The sequence below is a fragment of the Polypterus senegalus genome, chromosome 8 (genome assembly GCF_016835505.1).
Source record: "Polypterus senegalus isolate Bchr_013 chromosome 8, ASM1683550v1, whole genome shotgun sequence".
NCBI lineage: Eukaryota > Metazoa > Chordata > Cladistia > Polypteriformes > Polypteridae > Polypterus > Polypterus senegalus.
This window is the reverse complement of record NC_053161.1, coordinates 154,488,587-154,505,400: the sequence shown is the minus strand read 5'-3', so window position 1 is coordinate 154,505,400 and position 16,814 is coordinate 154,488,587. Positions and strand designations below refer to the sequence as shown.

Here is a 16,814-nt window from a genome sequence, read left to right as displayed (position 1 = left end):
ATCAGGCAAATTTTATTCACAGAGTACATTTAAAAATAATATTGTGTTGACTGAAGTACTGTATAAAAGTTAATAGGAAAGGAAAGGAACAACAAAGTTATGAACCACATGATCATTAGGATATACAGTAAACATTTAAACACAAAACTAGACAGACTCAAAAGTCAAAGGGGTTGCACAACAGAAATGTCAGAGATGATTTAATAAAGATACCAGCAAAACAAATGAGACAAGCAAAAATTAAAAGGTCTCTTCTCATTTATACAATTTCTTATGTATTTACTGAGTGATACTGTGCAAAGGCTAGAAAACTGTAAAATCTCCCTAAAAACTACAGTAAATAGAAAACTTACTGGTACATAGCTGGCATTAATGTAGTCTGAACATGGATCATCATCAATGTATGATAGCTTGACCCTAGTGGAATCATCTGAAACAAATTGCAAATGAATACATATCTTTTATACTTATTATATTTATTTATTATTTATCTAACACATTTATCTAAAGTGAGTAACACTATTACATATTACAAATGAACAATGAAATGTAGTTTAATTTTCTGTAGTATTAACATAGCCAGCTCAAATAACTCACTCAGGACCTTGTGTTTTATAATCCAAAAACATTGCCATTTGGTCACTCCACCTTTTTGTGGCATTTTTAACTTACTTTTTCAATGACAGCCTGTAATTTGTAGAAGTTAAATAAATAGTGATGTAAAAATGATATCGTAGGAAATTAAAAAAATGAAGAATCTTCATAAAGCATTTCACTATTTATAAAAAAAACATCTCAGTGTTGATTTATTTAATGGATGGCATGGCCTTCCGCCTCCCTTCTGAAGTTGAAGAATGTCAAATATTATTAAATACTGTTCTGGAATAGGACGTATCAAATCTGGATCAAGAAATTCTAATTGTTTTACAAAGATATTGCAAATGATCACTACACATACAGTATATACAGTCAACTCTCTGCATCTCTGGATTCAACCAATCTGTGGATTTTAAAATTTTAAAAAAGAAAGAAATTCCAGAAAGTTACAAAAAACCAAAACTTGATGTTGCCACATGCCAAGCACTACACTAAATCATTGCGAATGAAGTGATGTGTATGCATAACCGAAGGGATACCAGCTCTGGCTTAGGAACTCAGGACTGGCTTAGGAAGACAGAGTTGAGCAGATGCGCCAGCCCTCCACTCTTGTCTCTTAATATTAAGGCTCAGTAATGATCCTTCCACTGTTTTACCTAAATAAACTTTGCTGCAATTTTTTTTCTTCTATAGTCAAGATTGGTTGTCTGCGAGTGATTGAGGACCTCACTAAACCATCCAATTGGTAGTAGTGATGGGCAGTGTTTATGAGCTGAAAGTCTAAGAGGAAATGTAAAGTGCTATCTCTATTTCATTACGTCACAAAGAACAAATCGAACATTTGTACAATACAGTATGAAGAGGCTGAAATCTGTCAAAGTGTGAATGCTCACAGTGCTACTATAATCACACTAGAGATGATTTAAAGTATACAGGAGGATGTTTGTAGATTATGTGCAAAAACTATGCCATTAGCATTTGCTTATAACCAAATACTAATTGCAACTGACCTTTATCAAGTCCCTGTATAAGGGATTTGAGCATCCATAAATTTTTGTGTCTTCAGGGAGAACAAATCCCCTTATGAATATTATGGGACGACTGCATAGTCAGCTTTTCAATTATTATTAATTGCTCAAAAATTAAGCACTGACTAGATAAACTAAAATTTTAAAATACAGAAATATAAAAGTGAAAAAGGTTCTTTGAAGGGGGAACTGTGACACTTTATATGATAAAATAATAATGCTGAGAGTCTGAGTAAGGAGAAGTAGAGTGATGTACTGAATCAGACAAGGAACATCTGATTAAAAATTACATTAAATCAAACCGTGAATGCTTTGAATTCTTTATCTGAAAAATTCCCATCTATAGATTTTCCTAATTTATCTAAGATGAAAATTCAAGTAAGCATAGAACTTTTTCATAACACCTTAATTTAGCAATGAAGAGGTTTTCTATATTACAGTCTCAGATTTTTCTGAAAATACCAAGAAAAAGACATGCAAGGCTGAATCAAACTAATCATTTAAGAGCAAATAAAAGTGTGAGGTCAAAAACAAACAAAAAAAAGTTTAAATTCCAAATTAGTACAGCAGTGTTGTCAATGTACAGTATTTATTTCCAAAACAAAAACTCTTAAATTAATGATTAATTGTAAGAAAGAAACATATCAGTTCCTTTGAAAAAACAAACTGATATTTAAAGCCCATTATAGTTTTATAGATGAATCAGTGTTTAAGAATAACTACTTACAGTAAGTGTTCCTGTAACTTTCACCAATACATTAGCTAATCATGGAAGAATACAATAAAAGAGGTATAAAACCATAAAACTTACATGGCAGTATATTGTTGTATCGGTTTTTCCCTCGGTTCTCAGGCAAAAGTGCTGTGTCTAGAGGCTGGTTTCGTCCAACATCTTTAAGATCCTGTCAAAAGTAATGGATATATAATTATATATAGCCATAATACTAGAAAACATGTTTAGTTAAAAAGGTAAGATTTTTACCTCATATTCTTCTGAGAGAAGATAATTTGAATCTGCCTGAAGTTTGGTGAAATGAATATCAAACTCCTCAATTTTAATTGGACTGAAACAATAAAATGTATTTGTGAAGATACAGAAAATTGTAAAGATTCTGCAGTATAGGTTATTTAAAGTAAAATAAATATACAGTACCTGGAGATTCGCCGACTGCTAAAAATGGGGAAAAAAAACAACATTATTAATTCCTTACGGGACACTATATGAACAGACATGCAGGAATGGTTAAATTGTTAGCTTTCCCAATCTAGTCCATCTCATATTATTTGAGCACAGGGCCTTCACTTATCCAACAGGAAAAAGGTTTATTACTTCATTAATGTATTGATTGACTTTCAAATAAAGAATGCTTTATGGACAAATTATGAGAAATGACAGGTAAAATTCTATACATTAAAAAAACTGACGCAACAAGAAATTTATAAATTGGCTAGCTATATCTCTCACCCATTCACCACCTAATGGCTAATGTGTGGTGAACATATTGGTGCAAGAATGAAGGTGATGCAACATGTGGATATATATGACATTGGAAGTGGCTTACTAATTTCTAATTTGCAAGATAATTTTGAAGCCACCCATTCAGCACTTTGGCAGAATAAGACTTATGTAAGAAGTTTTTTTTGACTCTGTTTTAGCATTCAGTACCATTTTATACAGTGAAACTAGTAGTGAAACTCAGGGTCCCTGGACTGAAAGCCCGACTGGTGTAAATGAATCTATGAATCTGGGACTTCCAGACTGTCAGACTCGGGAGATAAAACCATTTTACTGTGAATAATGGAACTGTCTAGGTGTGTACTCTCAGCCCACTGCTGTTTTTTCCACTCATGCATGATTATTTCTAAGAATAATACAAACGCTTTTATCAAGTTGGCTGAATTTGTTTCTGCTGTTGACTTCTGTCATATTCATTTTTGTTGATGTACATGGTACTAGCAACATACTGCATGCTTTTAACTGCACTGTTATGTACAGTAACACAAATTTATTTGAATAAAATGTTAGTATGGAAATAAAAATGCACAATAGAGTTCTGCTGTTTTTACCTCTTTATTCCCAAATGTAAGCTAACAGATACGGGCCTCTCTCGTCGAGCACTCATTCTGGCAATTGGCCTCTCTTGTACATTCCTGTAAAAAGAAAAATAATACTCTGTAATATGCATCTCTTTATACAACATTCTAATTTCAATATTTTTGGTCAGACTTTTCTCATTCAGGAGATAAGTGTACCACCATATGGCCATCTGATTCACTCTTCAGTGCCTATTGCTGTGAAGCCAATGACTAAAGACTTAACAATTATAAATTCAGTGCTAACATGTGCTTATCATTTTTAGTTGTTTTTTTTATGTCTCAGGTAAATTGGGTGGACCAGCTGGCACCCGAACCTTCTGTTTGAATTCTGTCCTTCCCTCAACAGTTTAAGCACTTATTGAATAGTCTTATAAACTTGGGGTTAAAAATTGTCTCTGAATCTTGTGGTACTAGTGCTAGTGGTCCTATACTATTTACCAGAACAGAAGATGGAGAAAAATGAATGAGCGGAATGGCAGATATCCTTAATATTTGCTTTCTTTTTGCAGTATGTGTTATATATGTCCTCAATAGAAAGGTGCTGTTTGCCAGAAATGTTCTGTGCCAAATTCAACACCCTTTGCAGCGATTTGTATTTGTGAACTAAATAGGTGCCATAACGGAATAAAATGTAGCCAGTGAGGATGGACTCCAGGATACTTAAAGAAGTGGGTAAGCATAGACTTAAACATTTGGTCCTTCTTAAGACATCTTTTTGTTGATAATTAAGATGTGCTGTGCTCACTTCATGTCATCAGTGGTGGTGACTACAAGAAATTTAGAGCATTATTGTTGATGCACAAGTCTATGATGGTAGTGTCATCAGCAGATTTTTTGCTTGATCTGGACATGCAGTCATAGCTGAACAAGGATTATAGCAGTGGGCTCAGCACACTAACCTGTAAGGAGCTTGTTGTGTTGTATGAAATGTAAACAAAATAATCCTACCAATCTTCACATGCAGGCTTTTGCAAGTTATAAAGACTATAATACAATTGCAGAGGGTGGAACTTTGTCCCAGGTCTAACAGTTTGGTGATTAGTTTTGATGGTAAATGTTGTGCTCTACTCTATAAATATTACCCTTGGAAGGCAGTTTTTTAACTTCAGCTCTGAGTAGTAGCTGTCTCCTCACTATGTCCTTTATCATAAAATAAGCTAACTAAATCAATCTAAAGTTTATCAGTCAGTCTAAAGTAAATCAGTCTAAAGCTTTAGCAATTTGGGTGACAGATGCAGTTTTCCACAATTTGTACATCTCTGGTAAATTTAGAATCAATTTTATTCTGTGCAAAAATGAAGCAGACTTATTAGACTTATTAGCACAGACCAAACATTTTTCTGATTTTGGTCTGTTGGAAAACCTTCCAAACAACATTGTGATCAAAGAAATGCTGATTTCTGATTCTTGTTCTCATTGTCTTTAGACAACTATTAATGCTTTTATGTTCCACCAGTTAAACCTAGTTACTTATGTTACTATGAATAATCATTTTTATACTATATAATTATTTTGTTAATCTGTCAGCTTTGCTAGCTTGGTTCCATGTTAAACCTCTACCTATACCTTCCTCACTCTATACAGTTATGGTTTTATGCTAAAATGCCATATACCTTCTGTTCAGCATTTACTACCATCATGGCTTCTATCAGGTATTATTGAATAACATAAATTCAATATAAAAAAAAAGTTATCATGTTAGATACTTACACTTTCCTAGCTTTTTGACGACAGATCAGCAATGCCGTTACTAAAATCAGCATTAAAATAAGGAACATGCCAGCACCAATTCCTTCTAAAACTCCACGCAGTGGCTCTGACAAAATAAAGAAAATTAAGGTTTGGTAAATAAAACAAACAGTTGTCAGTCCCCCTCAGCACTCCACCCATTGAACATTCAAATCACTTGTTTCGAAAATGTATCAAACCCATGAATTGCGTTTGTCACCTGTTATTAATTATGTAATTGCATCTACTTCCCCTTTGAAGTATATTACTTTTGACAGTCCATCACAACTTATCCAATATTATTTTTAAAAATATGACGTCTTGGTACAATTATTGCCTTTGTTATTCAAGCCTGGTGTTTTCTTGCTTTCCACTGAAACGGCACAGCAAGCCCATGACTTTCAAAAATTGCTTAATACAGTTTAAGGTCGCAGGGGCCAAGGGTGACCCTGAGAATATCTGGTGAAAGGCAGAAATCAAACCTGGACATGCTGTCTGCCAATTAGAGGGTACACTCATTCACACACATAGATTTACTTACAATGTATGAGACCATTTCACATTCAACAATTCACTTAGTTTGCATGCATTTATGGTATGAAGAAAAGAAAATAGAGTATATTTTGCACTATGTATTGAGTTACAAGATTTAAGCAAGCTTACCTGACTTTGTTATTATTGGTTCAGAGAAAATGGTGTCTGAAAACAGAGTCCGGGTAAAAGTCTTCTGTTCTTCTTTACTTAGTTGTGTGAATGCTCTGATGCTAATTCTGTTAAAAAAAACATAATGTCTAAGTCAATTAATAATAGCACAAAAATGTTTTCAGTCTGTCTTTATTACTGCTCCAAGAACATAGTGCCTATAGATTTCTAAAGTTTATTTCTGTGATATATCGAGAGTTTGAAGTGTACTTTACATGCAGCTTTCAACTTAATTAAACATAGCACATTGTTTTTTATTGTTGTATGTTGCATTGTTTTGCTTTGCTATATATATGCTGCATAGTACATTGTACACTCTACAACTGAAAATTCTCTTTTTCTTAATTAAACTATTCAGCTTTTTATTTGTTATTCAGAGAATAAGAGCCGATAAAATTAAAATCAAGGCGGTTACACATAACATTAAAAATCTTTAACCTGAATTTCAAAAATAACACTATCACAAGTTAAAACTGCCATTGGTTTGCAGAATAAAAACTATTGTATTTTATTTCTGTGCTATTTTTTGTTAACACTGCATTTTTACACCCTGCAACCGTCATCACAAACAACTCTAACATGAAAAAACTTACTACTTATCAGTACATTACCAGACATACTGATCAGATAGCGTAATCAGAAAATGCATAAATTTCTTTTAAACTGTGCATAAAGGTTATGTAAACAAACAGCTTTTTCTGCACTATTTAAAAAAGTGTTGCTTTGCTCCTTCATACTTTTATGTACAATAAGAAATAAAAGTTTTCTAATCCTGGGATGGAGGCAAAGTGGTTAATAATAATAATAATAATACATTTTATTTATATAGCACCATTCCCATGCGCAAGGCACTTACAGAATATAAGAAAGAACGGCAGGGTATACAGTATATAGCATAGTACAAAGCAAATAAATAAATAAGAAGATTAAGACAGTAAATTCAGAGAAAGCCTAACAGACAACACAATTGATGGTCTACCATGCACATACAGGTTACATGAGGATCTTGACAGAGAGGTAAACTGAGAGAAGGGGAATGAAGTCAAGTAGGGCTAAAAGCCTTCCTGAACAGATGAGTTTTAAGTTGTTTTTTAAAAGAATTCATGGAGTCAGCTGACCTGATTAATTTCGGTAGGTCATTCCAGAGTCTGGGCGCTATACAGCTGAAGGCCCTGTCACCCATGGAGTGTAGATTAGTGTGGGGCACAACAAGATTGCCAGAATCAGAGGACCTTAGTGGACGGGCAGGCACATAGTGATGGAGAAGGTCACTGATGTAGTTTGGCGCGAGGTTATTTAAGGCTTTGTAGGTTATTAGTAGGATTTTATATTCGATTCTGTAAGACACAGGGAGCCAGTGAAGACGGAGCAGGATGGGTGTGATATGCTCACTGCTGCTGGTTTGAGTCAGGACTCTTGCAGCTGAGTTTTGAATAAGCTGGAGCTGTGATATAAGATTAGAAGGGGCACCTGCCAGCAGCGAGTTACAATAATCTATGCGGATGTGATAAAAGCATGGACAAGTTTCTCAGCATTAGAAAAGGAGAGGAAGGAGCGAACACGGGATATGTTACGGAGGTGAAAGTAGGAAAGTTTCTTAATGTGATTTATGTGGGTGGAGTAAGAAAGGGAGGAATCAAAAATGACACCAAGATTCTTTGCAGTAGAGGCAGGTCTGATGAGATCACCACCAAGATGGACTGGGAAGGAGCTCATTTTATTAAGCTGCATTTTAGTCCCAATTTGCAGGAGTTCAGTTTTGTTGCAGTTTAATTTCAAAGAGTTCTGCTCCATCCAGGTTTTAATTTCACTAAGGCAGGTTGTGAGCTGAGAAAGCTCTGATGAAGTTCCACTTTTAACATTGAAGTAGAGTTGAGTATCATCTGCATAAAAATGATAACCCAGTCCATAGCTACAAATAATATGGCCAAGGGTAAGCATATAAATACAGAACAGAAGAGGGCCGAGGACAGAGCCCTGTGGAACTCCTTGTGTGACTGGCGCTGAGCTGGATCTGCTGTTACCAAGACTAACAAACTCTTGCCTATCAGTCAGATAGGACTTGAACCACTGGAGGGCAGTGCCAGAGATACCCAGCATGTTCTCCATTCTAGACAGTAGAATGTCATGTCTGACAGTGTCAAATGCTGCACTGAGGTCTAACAGAATTAATATGCTGGTTTGTCCATAGTCTGCTGCCATAAGCAAATCATTGGTTACCCGTAGCAGAGCAGTTTCACAGCTGTGTCGCGCCCTGAAACCAGACTGAAAGGGTGCCATCAAATTATTAGACGTTAAGTAATTGGTGAGCTGGGAAGCTACAACATGCTCAAGAGCTTTTGACAGGAAAGGTAAGTGGGAAATAGGCCGTAAATTGTTAAGATTGTCAGCATCAAGACCAGACTTTTTTAACATTGGGGTTACAGAAGCGATGTTAAAAGTGAACGGTACAAAGCCAGTGTCAAGGGATGAGTTTATTATTGTTGTAACAGTCGGAATTATGGCATGAAGGCAGGATTTAAGTAGTGTGCTGGGGATGGGGTGCAGTACACAAGTAGTTGGCCTCATCTTACAGAGCAGGTTATTAGGAAACGCAGATGTGACTGGTGAGAACTTAGAGAAGGAGCTGGATGGAGTGGGAAAACAGGGAGAGATATAAACAGATGATGTATTTACGTTAGTTAAATTATTTAGATCTTTAATTTTGTCACGGAAAAGTGGAGGAAATCCTCACAGACTTCAGTAGAAGAGGTAGTTGGGCCAGATGCAGGTTCGAGTAGTTTATTAACTACAGAAAACAAAACCCTTGGGTTATCGTGGCCACTTTCTATTATTCTGCCATAGTGGGTGTTCTTAGCAGCAGTTAGTGCTTCTCTGTAAGCTCTTTGGTGGTCAGAGTCTTACGTGACATTCTCTCAAGGCGTCGGCCAGCTGCTTTCATAGATCGCAATTCTGAGTTATACCAAAGAGCTAAACGTTTAACGGAAACCTCCTTATGTTTTAAAGGAGCTGTTTTATCTAATGCTGAATGAAGGGTTGAGTTATAGTGGTCAGCACTACAGTCTCACAGTTCCAGAAGACTATTTGGAGTTTGCTTATTCTCCTGATATCTATGTGGGCTTCTGCCGAGATGTTTTTACTCCAAGAAGTTGTGTGCTAGAATAACTGTTAATTCTAAAATGATCCTGTGCAAATATATCGTGTGAGGTATTGGCTCTCAAAACAGATTTGGTTCTAGTTATTCTCCAGTCCCTAGTGATTTCATTAATTAGATTAGGTGGGTTCATGCTATAGATTGCTGGATGTCTGTGGTTCATTAATGCCTAAGGATAGCTTCTTCTAGGGATAATCATTGTTTTAGTAAAGTGTCTGTCTCAGGAACATCCACTACTGTAGTCAGGTTTTATTCTTTCCTAACAAATACTACAATGAATTATTAACTATTATAAGTGGTCTGGAGTGGTGAGTAATTCCTTAATTTCCATTCTTTTCTATTTTAGACTAAAGGTTTTTGATCACCACAAAAAAATCTTTCAAAGGAGGGCTTCCTTAACATAATTTATGGAAAAGGGTGTATTTGTAGCTTATTGCATGTTTTAGAATATGCAAGGAATAATCTAAAGCAGTCAGTCAATTTAGTGAGACATGGCCATATTAATCTATCCTATTGTCTGTCAAAAATGAAATGAAATAAAAAATTAGTAGTGAAAAATAAGAATTAAGAAGTAAAAAAAGTAAATAAAACCTAGATTTTCCACAACTACATGTGTATTTCCAAATGATATTGTAATTGCACCCTGACTATGTTTAAGAAAGTTCAGTAAAAACTGTTATTGTTTTGTAAATTAAGTGATTTCAGTGTTAATCAACACATTTTGGCAGTGCTCCATTTATTTATTTTGTGAGGTTTTGACAAATTTTTTCTGATCTGCCTTTTTGTGCTCAACAGAAAGGTTCCCTGGAACATTGGAATTTATCAAATATTATTTACATAATACATACATTATTTACTGTATATATTACAGTTGTATGCAGATCCTGTAATACCCAATGCCCAATAAGATCCATAAAGATTCTACTCATACTGCCCACAATAAGTTCAACTTTTTCACTTTGACATGTGACAGAATTTTGGAAAGAATGACTATAATATAAAATATCATTACATTTAACCGTTTGGCAGTTTTATACTGGAAAGTAGTTCAAGAATTCCTGCAACAGATTGTTAATATCAATATGAATAAACAAAGTAAATGTTCACATATTTAATTTGTGACCTTTTTTTGTGTGGCTTACTGTGATTATTTTTCTCATTATTATTTTCTGTTACTTTTGTCATTTACTTGTAATATACATGAAGAAATGTGGAGCTTATTCTGGCATAATATCTTGACCTAATTTTAAATGTTTTTGCTTACAGTAAACAAAAGAAGAAACAAATAAAGAAAAAGTGTTACCTGTAGGCAGTACTGGACTTTAGAGGACCATCACAGAATTTCAGCTCACCCCCTTCACATTTTCCTCCCAAGGTCTGCATTCCAGCCCCAACATTTATTTCAAAGCTTTGGTTGCTGTTGTCTGGATTTTCCGTGCATTTGCTGGGAAAGTAATCAGTCTGGTAAGCTTTAATGGAACTGTTGAGCATGTACTCCTTGTATGAAGGCAAAGGGTGCTGGTGTTCTGGCCGGAAATGCTCCTTTTCTGGAATAATGACAAAATTAATAATAGTCAAAATACAATATATTGTACAAAAGAATGTAGACAAAACAAAATACAAATGTACAAAAGCTGTTAATTTAACAAGTGGTACATAAAGTAAACCTGGCCAGTTTCATCTAGACCTCAGCAGCAGCTAGAAATTTCAAAAAGGGTATGACAGGGTCAGTAGATTAAGAATCAAGAACAGTGAGAGGGACAAATATATTGAAGTTCACAGAAGGACACACTGATCTCTCCAAATGTCATGAATATGTGACAACTAAATTTATGATTCAGAAATCAAATTTGACTTGGCTTTGATGTACAACCATCAGTTGCCAAGGAGATGTTATGAGGTCTCTTTTTCACTTTATGAGGATATTGAGGCATTCCTGATATACCCTGGGTTACCTGACTTCTTGTGTCAAGGAGAAATGTTACATGATTTCTTCCAAGCTTCACTTCTCCCTCCACCTCTTTCGTGATTTTGTTTGCTATACTTGAAAAGCATTCAGTAAAAACATAGGTATGTTGGTCTCTTCTCTCAGAGTATGTGTTTTATTCTTTCATAGACATGATATTGTCCTACATCTGTCATGAATGGTAACCTCATCTCCAGATATCAATATATCAAGTAAGAATTTTGCTGTAGTCTGTACAAGGTACAATACTATTGCTACTACTTCTAATACTATTATTATAACATGAAATCTAAATAGATAATGTGTAAGGCTCAAGTCCAAAATTTTGGAAAGAAAGTGAATAAAAAGTAATAGTGTTAACTGCACAAATTGGTTTTTGTGATTTATATTGAATGATAGTACATCCAGTATATGGAGGCATCAGGTGGAATCCAGTGTCAGCCTTATAGAGGGCAGTGTAAAACTGCATATTGTGTAGTCATACAAAAAAAATCTAAAGCTGATGTAATGATAATAATCTGTGAAAAGTAAAAAATATATATATACAGCATATACTGTATTTAAGTTGTAGTGTACATCTCAATAAGTCTTGTGCAGAGCTTTCAAAGTACACACTATCACGAGGCTCTTTATAAAGCAGAGGAAAGCTGAATTTAAAACCACAAACAAAAGAAAATCTAAAACAGGATAATTTTCCAGAACGCTATAAAGGTATATTGGAAATCTCTTGAGTTAGACACATTAGGGCCTCAGCAGACAAACAGACCGACAAAAAGCCTGCTTACCATTAGACTCAGCCACAACTACAGTGAAATATTTCACAGCTCCATTGATGTCACTAAACCAGCTGCAGTTGAATTTAAAAAAGATTGCAGATTTGGTAATCCCTGCCACTCTGTCATGAGCCTGCACTCGCATATTGAGTGAAGGAGGAGGTGGCCCTGTTAAACAAATATAAATATTTAATTAATATAACCTGATACCATAAATGTGATTAGCAAAAGAGACTTACAAAAAAACTTAAATGAATGAACTAAACATTAATTAATGAAAAAGACAAAAATGCTGAAATCAAAATAAATGTAGTTGAAAAAATGTATGTTGCTTGATAATCTGAAACTAAAAAGTAATCACACAGATTATGAGGGTTGTGAAAAGAAAGCACAGAAGTACAAAGAAATTTAAAAAAAATATAATTTACAAATTTGAAAATATACTTTCTGTCTCCTATGCAAACCAAGTATTTCACTTTTCTTCCCACATTTTCTGAGAGGTGCAAAAAAGATTAATTGTTTGCTCTAAAATAGCCCATTGTGAGTGTGTATGTGTGCATGAGTGGTCCCTGAAATAGACTAGTACCCTAGCCATCAAAACACTCAATTGGATTAAATGGGTTTATGAATGTTATGTTATATTTTATCTGAAATTAGAAAAAAATAAATTTACCTTAAAATGTGCAATTCGGTATTGTTTAAAATTCAACAGGCCCTTATTAATGCTGAACCAACTGAACATTCAGAACGTTTGTTAATCTTTAAGTTATCCAAGTGTTTTTGAAAGGCTATGTCATGTGAATGACTAAATCATTTTTTCTGTCTTGGTGGGATGGGACATTTAAACAAAGTTGTCAGATGCAGTTTTTTAATTGTATTACAGTTTGCTTTACTTATCTATAATAAGCACATTGTAATGAAACATTAACAGCAATAAAATTAAAAAAGAAAACAAATCAGTCAGCACCTAGATACCTGTCGGTATACAAGTATAGTTAAATATCTCAGATAATAACTGAATCAGTAATTATACAAACCCAGCACAGCAAGCAACAATCTATCTATCTATCTATCTATCTATCTATCTATCTATCTATCTATCTATCTATCTATCTATCTATCTATCTAGTACAACACAAATTTTGTGGAAAATGTAAAACCATAAGGTAAAGTCTCAGCTAAGAGAAATATCTCTCAGGCAAGTTTTAATTAGAAAACAAAAATGAGACATTTTGATTATTTAGATCCTTTCTCCAATTTTGTTTTAGCTGATCATATCTTCCCTGTGCTTTGTCCAATATAAATGTTTTATGTTTCAAAGTAAGGGCCAGAGTTTTTCATTTTTAAATGTACACATCTAGTTATGGAGTTTATGTTGTACATAATTTATACTGCAGTTGATTGTAAAATATAAAAACATTCTTATTAAAAATGCACTTTGAATTATAATTTGTAATTTGGTGAGTTCATACACAATAGACAGGAAAAATACATCTTGTAAACACTAGGAAAAAGGTGCACATAAAACTTCAACAAAACATTACAATGCACATTTTCTTAAAAAGCAAGATCTGAAATTTGACACGGCGACAAAAAAATAAATTTGAACAATTTTACTATTGCTCCCTTTGTCAGGAACATGTTAAGTTATTTTTTGTGAACTAATGCTGTAGTTATGTTTGGTAATCATTTTGTTGCATCTCATTAAATTTTGTGTGATCATTTCTTATGGTCATGTAATGTTGCCAGGTGAGCTATACACATGCCGTGCAATTTGTGATGGTATTGCAGCAGTTTTTTAAAAGAAGGGTGCACACACTGAACAATGTCCAAACTTTAAGCATTAAAGAAACAACTTAGAATGAGTAACACAGTCAAGCATGCAAATCATTATTTACAAACTTTATTCTGGTTATGACTTTTGTTACATTTAAACTCCAAGTTCAATTTGTTTTTTGAACTTTGTAAAAATCTGATGACTTGTGAATATGATTATGTGCCTAACAATTTTGGAAAATCCCAAATCTGATCTCTGATACCTATTTGTAAGAAATTGTCCATTTGGATGTTACCTCCGTCCTACATGAGGATGACATTTGTGAAATTCTCTTTGTAGATATTATGTTCTTAGACTTGCACAACTTCTGGTACCACTTACCATAGTATTCTATTATGTTAGATTTTCAGATAATGTTCTTAAGCAGATTACATGATAACTAACAAACTATTATTATGATGATGATGATGATGATGATGATGATGATGATGATGATGATGATAATGAATAGGAGTTCATTCTCATTTTTAATTATCTACACATTTATTATTTGTCTGGAACAATTATTTTCTCTATAACTTGACATTAGAAACATCAATTGGAAATATAATTATTATTTTCACTGAAATGGTGATTAGAGTTAATGTAATGATAAAGCTAAAAACACCTTATTTTTCTATCATTATTTTACTGCTCTAATGAGGCTGTAAACATTTAAATGCAAATATTTAAATACAAATGTTGAGTACTCAATGGCTTTTAAATTATTTGGTTAAATTTAATTAAAGTGTGCTTTAATTTAACTTTATGCTTTAATTTAATACACAAAAGCTTTGAATGAATCTAATTTTAAGCGAAAAAATAACAGTTGATTCTGATTACTGTAACATTATAATTGATGCCTATTTGTATACACCTTTGTGGCCTTCTCAGATTATGAGCTGTCTTTGTTCTCATTTTTTGGCATATTCCAAGCAAGTGTTTTACTTTATTTTTGTGCATTTTATGGATACCAGAAATATTATTGCAGTTTATGGACTGGGGATAACAGATTTTTTTTTATCTTAGCAGTAAGGAAGAACAACTTGCTTCCTTTGTGCTGAAATACTCCCTTCATTATCTTTATGAAGTTCCTTACTGTGTACTTTGTTTTGTGTAGAATTGATTTGTTTATTATGTAGATACTTTTGCTGTGTGGGCGATGAAATTGTGCAAGAAAAGTGTTGAAATATATGCATGTCTTATTGGGTTAGCACTCATGAGAAACCCTCATGTGAAAGACACATCTTATATCCAAGAATCAGTGGTGTTGGTGTATATACTTTAATTGTGTTAAGTTCCTTTGTACTGGTGTTTATCTGAGCTCTGTTTTCTGTTTTCTTTATAGTCAAGTAGAAGAAAAAATCTTTAATGTGAACCTGTACCGAGTATTAATTAACAACAAAGCTGAATCTGTTATGTGTATTTGTTACCTGAGATTAGATTTGTCTAATTATAGAACTTAGTGGCAACTAGACAATTTAATATCAGTACTCTACTTGGAAACGAAAACAAGATATTTATGAATGCCCTGATTTGAAAAACTATTGAACATTTCTTGTTTTTTCATGTGAAAATACATTTATTGTAAAAAGAACTGCTTGTGTCAATCTTACTCCAAAAAAAGTACAATAACTCTCTTTCTCAATATAATTTGAGAAGTCAGGCATGGATAAATAGTGGGAGAATCCAAAGTAACAAATCAATACACAGAAACTAAATGCAAGCTAATGCAATGTGCTTAGCTGTAGAGATTTTAGACACAATCTGACATATTCTTATAATTGCTTATCTGGAACTGTGATGACTTAAGCTACATTAGAAAGTATTGTTTATTTGGACCATACAGTATATTAGCACTTCATCGCTATCACCAGAATACCTGACATGCGCTGTTTTGTATTTAATTAGGTAGATGGAGCTAGATTTAAAAACAAATTCAGTTCACAGGTTAAAATACTAAAAGGCAATACTCATATCTAGCAGATAGTTTCTTAAATTTACTACAAGAAAGCAAATTATCAAGAAGAAATTCTGCACCCACACAAATTAACTTACTGTCTATCATAGTGATAATGCTCTCTTCTAAACCTTCACTGGTCATTTCATCAGATATGACTTTGATGGAGACAATATAGCGTTTATGTGGCTCTAGCTTGACAATATTGTGGCTATTACTCTCTTTTCCAGTTATACGTGAGTAGATAAGTTCTCTGGAGTCCTGATAACACTCAATGTTAAAACCACTGTAGTCAGATTCTGGGTGATTCCATGAGCAGGAAATGGCAGTTGAGTTCTGAGGCCAGCAGTGAAGATGATGAATGGGATCTGGTTCTAGAAAAAAAAGAAAAAAGACAGTCATGTCATGAAATGTTTTGCATGAGGAAAACCTACCCATACATTTAAAGTATAAATTAGAATTAAGTAAGGAATTTTGCTATGTTTCTTATATATTTGGAATATTTACTTGCATAAACTTAACAAAATATGCATATTGTCTTATTTATTTTCTTACTTTTTTAAGTGTGCTGATAATCTTTATTATTGGAAAGTATAAAAATGCATTACACAATATACTGTCAAAAGCAATGTAAGTATATATTGCTGCTGTTTGGTGTGCTATGTTTGGCATAAGCAAAAAACTCTTGTTTAAGCTCTGTTACCCTTGAAGTAACTGATACAATTGGTCCAGTAGAATTAATTTGGCCTTAGACTAAAACATGTAATAAAGAATGCATAGACTAAGGGAAAATTAGTAAAAGCAGTAATCCAAATCTGGAATAAACACTAAGTAGAGTAGTGGAAGACTCTGGAGACAATGAAAACTTGATTACAGTATTATGTGCTAAAACAGTAATTCGTACTCTTCCATATGTACATTGTTTGCATGGAAACCACAGGTGTTAATGTTTTTCTTTATGAGTTGTTTTTTACCTTTTTTTCTTTTATTTTG

General features: G+C 33.7%; 1 protein-coding gene across 2 annotated transcripts in view; it reads right to left on the bottom strand.

The window, feature by feature from the left end:
* Window positions 1–16,814, bottom strand: part of ptprb (protein tyrosine phosphatase receptor type b) — a 117,153-nt gene that overhangs the window by 13,578 nt on the left and 86,761 nt on the right. For both annotated transcript variants that reach the window (XM_039759857.1, XM_039759858.1), the window contains 10 exons: window positions 15,920–16,195; window positions 12,058–12,213; window positions 10,610–10,853; window positions 6,114–6,220; window positions 5,433–5,538; window positions 3,693–3,776; window positions 2,779–2,796; window positions 2,608–2,689; window positions 2,437–2,527; window positions 354–430 (listed from right to left, as the gene is read on the bottom strand). In XM_039759857.1, coding sequence (XP_039615791.1) covers window positions 354–430; window positions 2,437–2,527; window positions 2,608–2,689; window positions 2,779–2,796; window positions 3,693–3,776; window positions 5,433–5,538; window positions 6,114–6,220; window positions 10,610–10,853; window positions 12,058–12,213; window positions 15,920–16,195 — 1,241 coding nt within the window. The remainder of the gene's footprint in view (window positions 1–353; window positions 431–2,436; window positions 2,528–2,607; window positions 2,690–2,778; window positions 2,797–3,692; window positions 3,777–5,432; window positions 5,539–6,113; window positions 6,221–10,609; window positions 10,854–12,057; window positions 12,214–15,919; window positions 16,196–16,814) is intronic.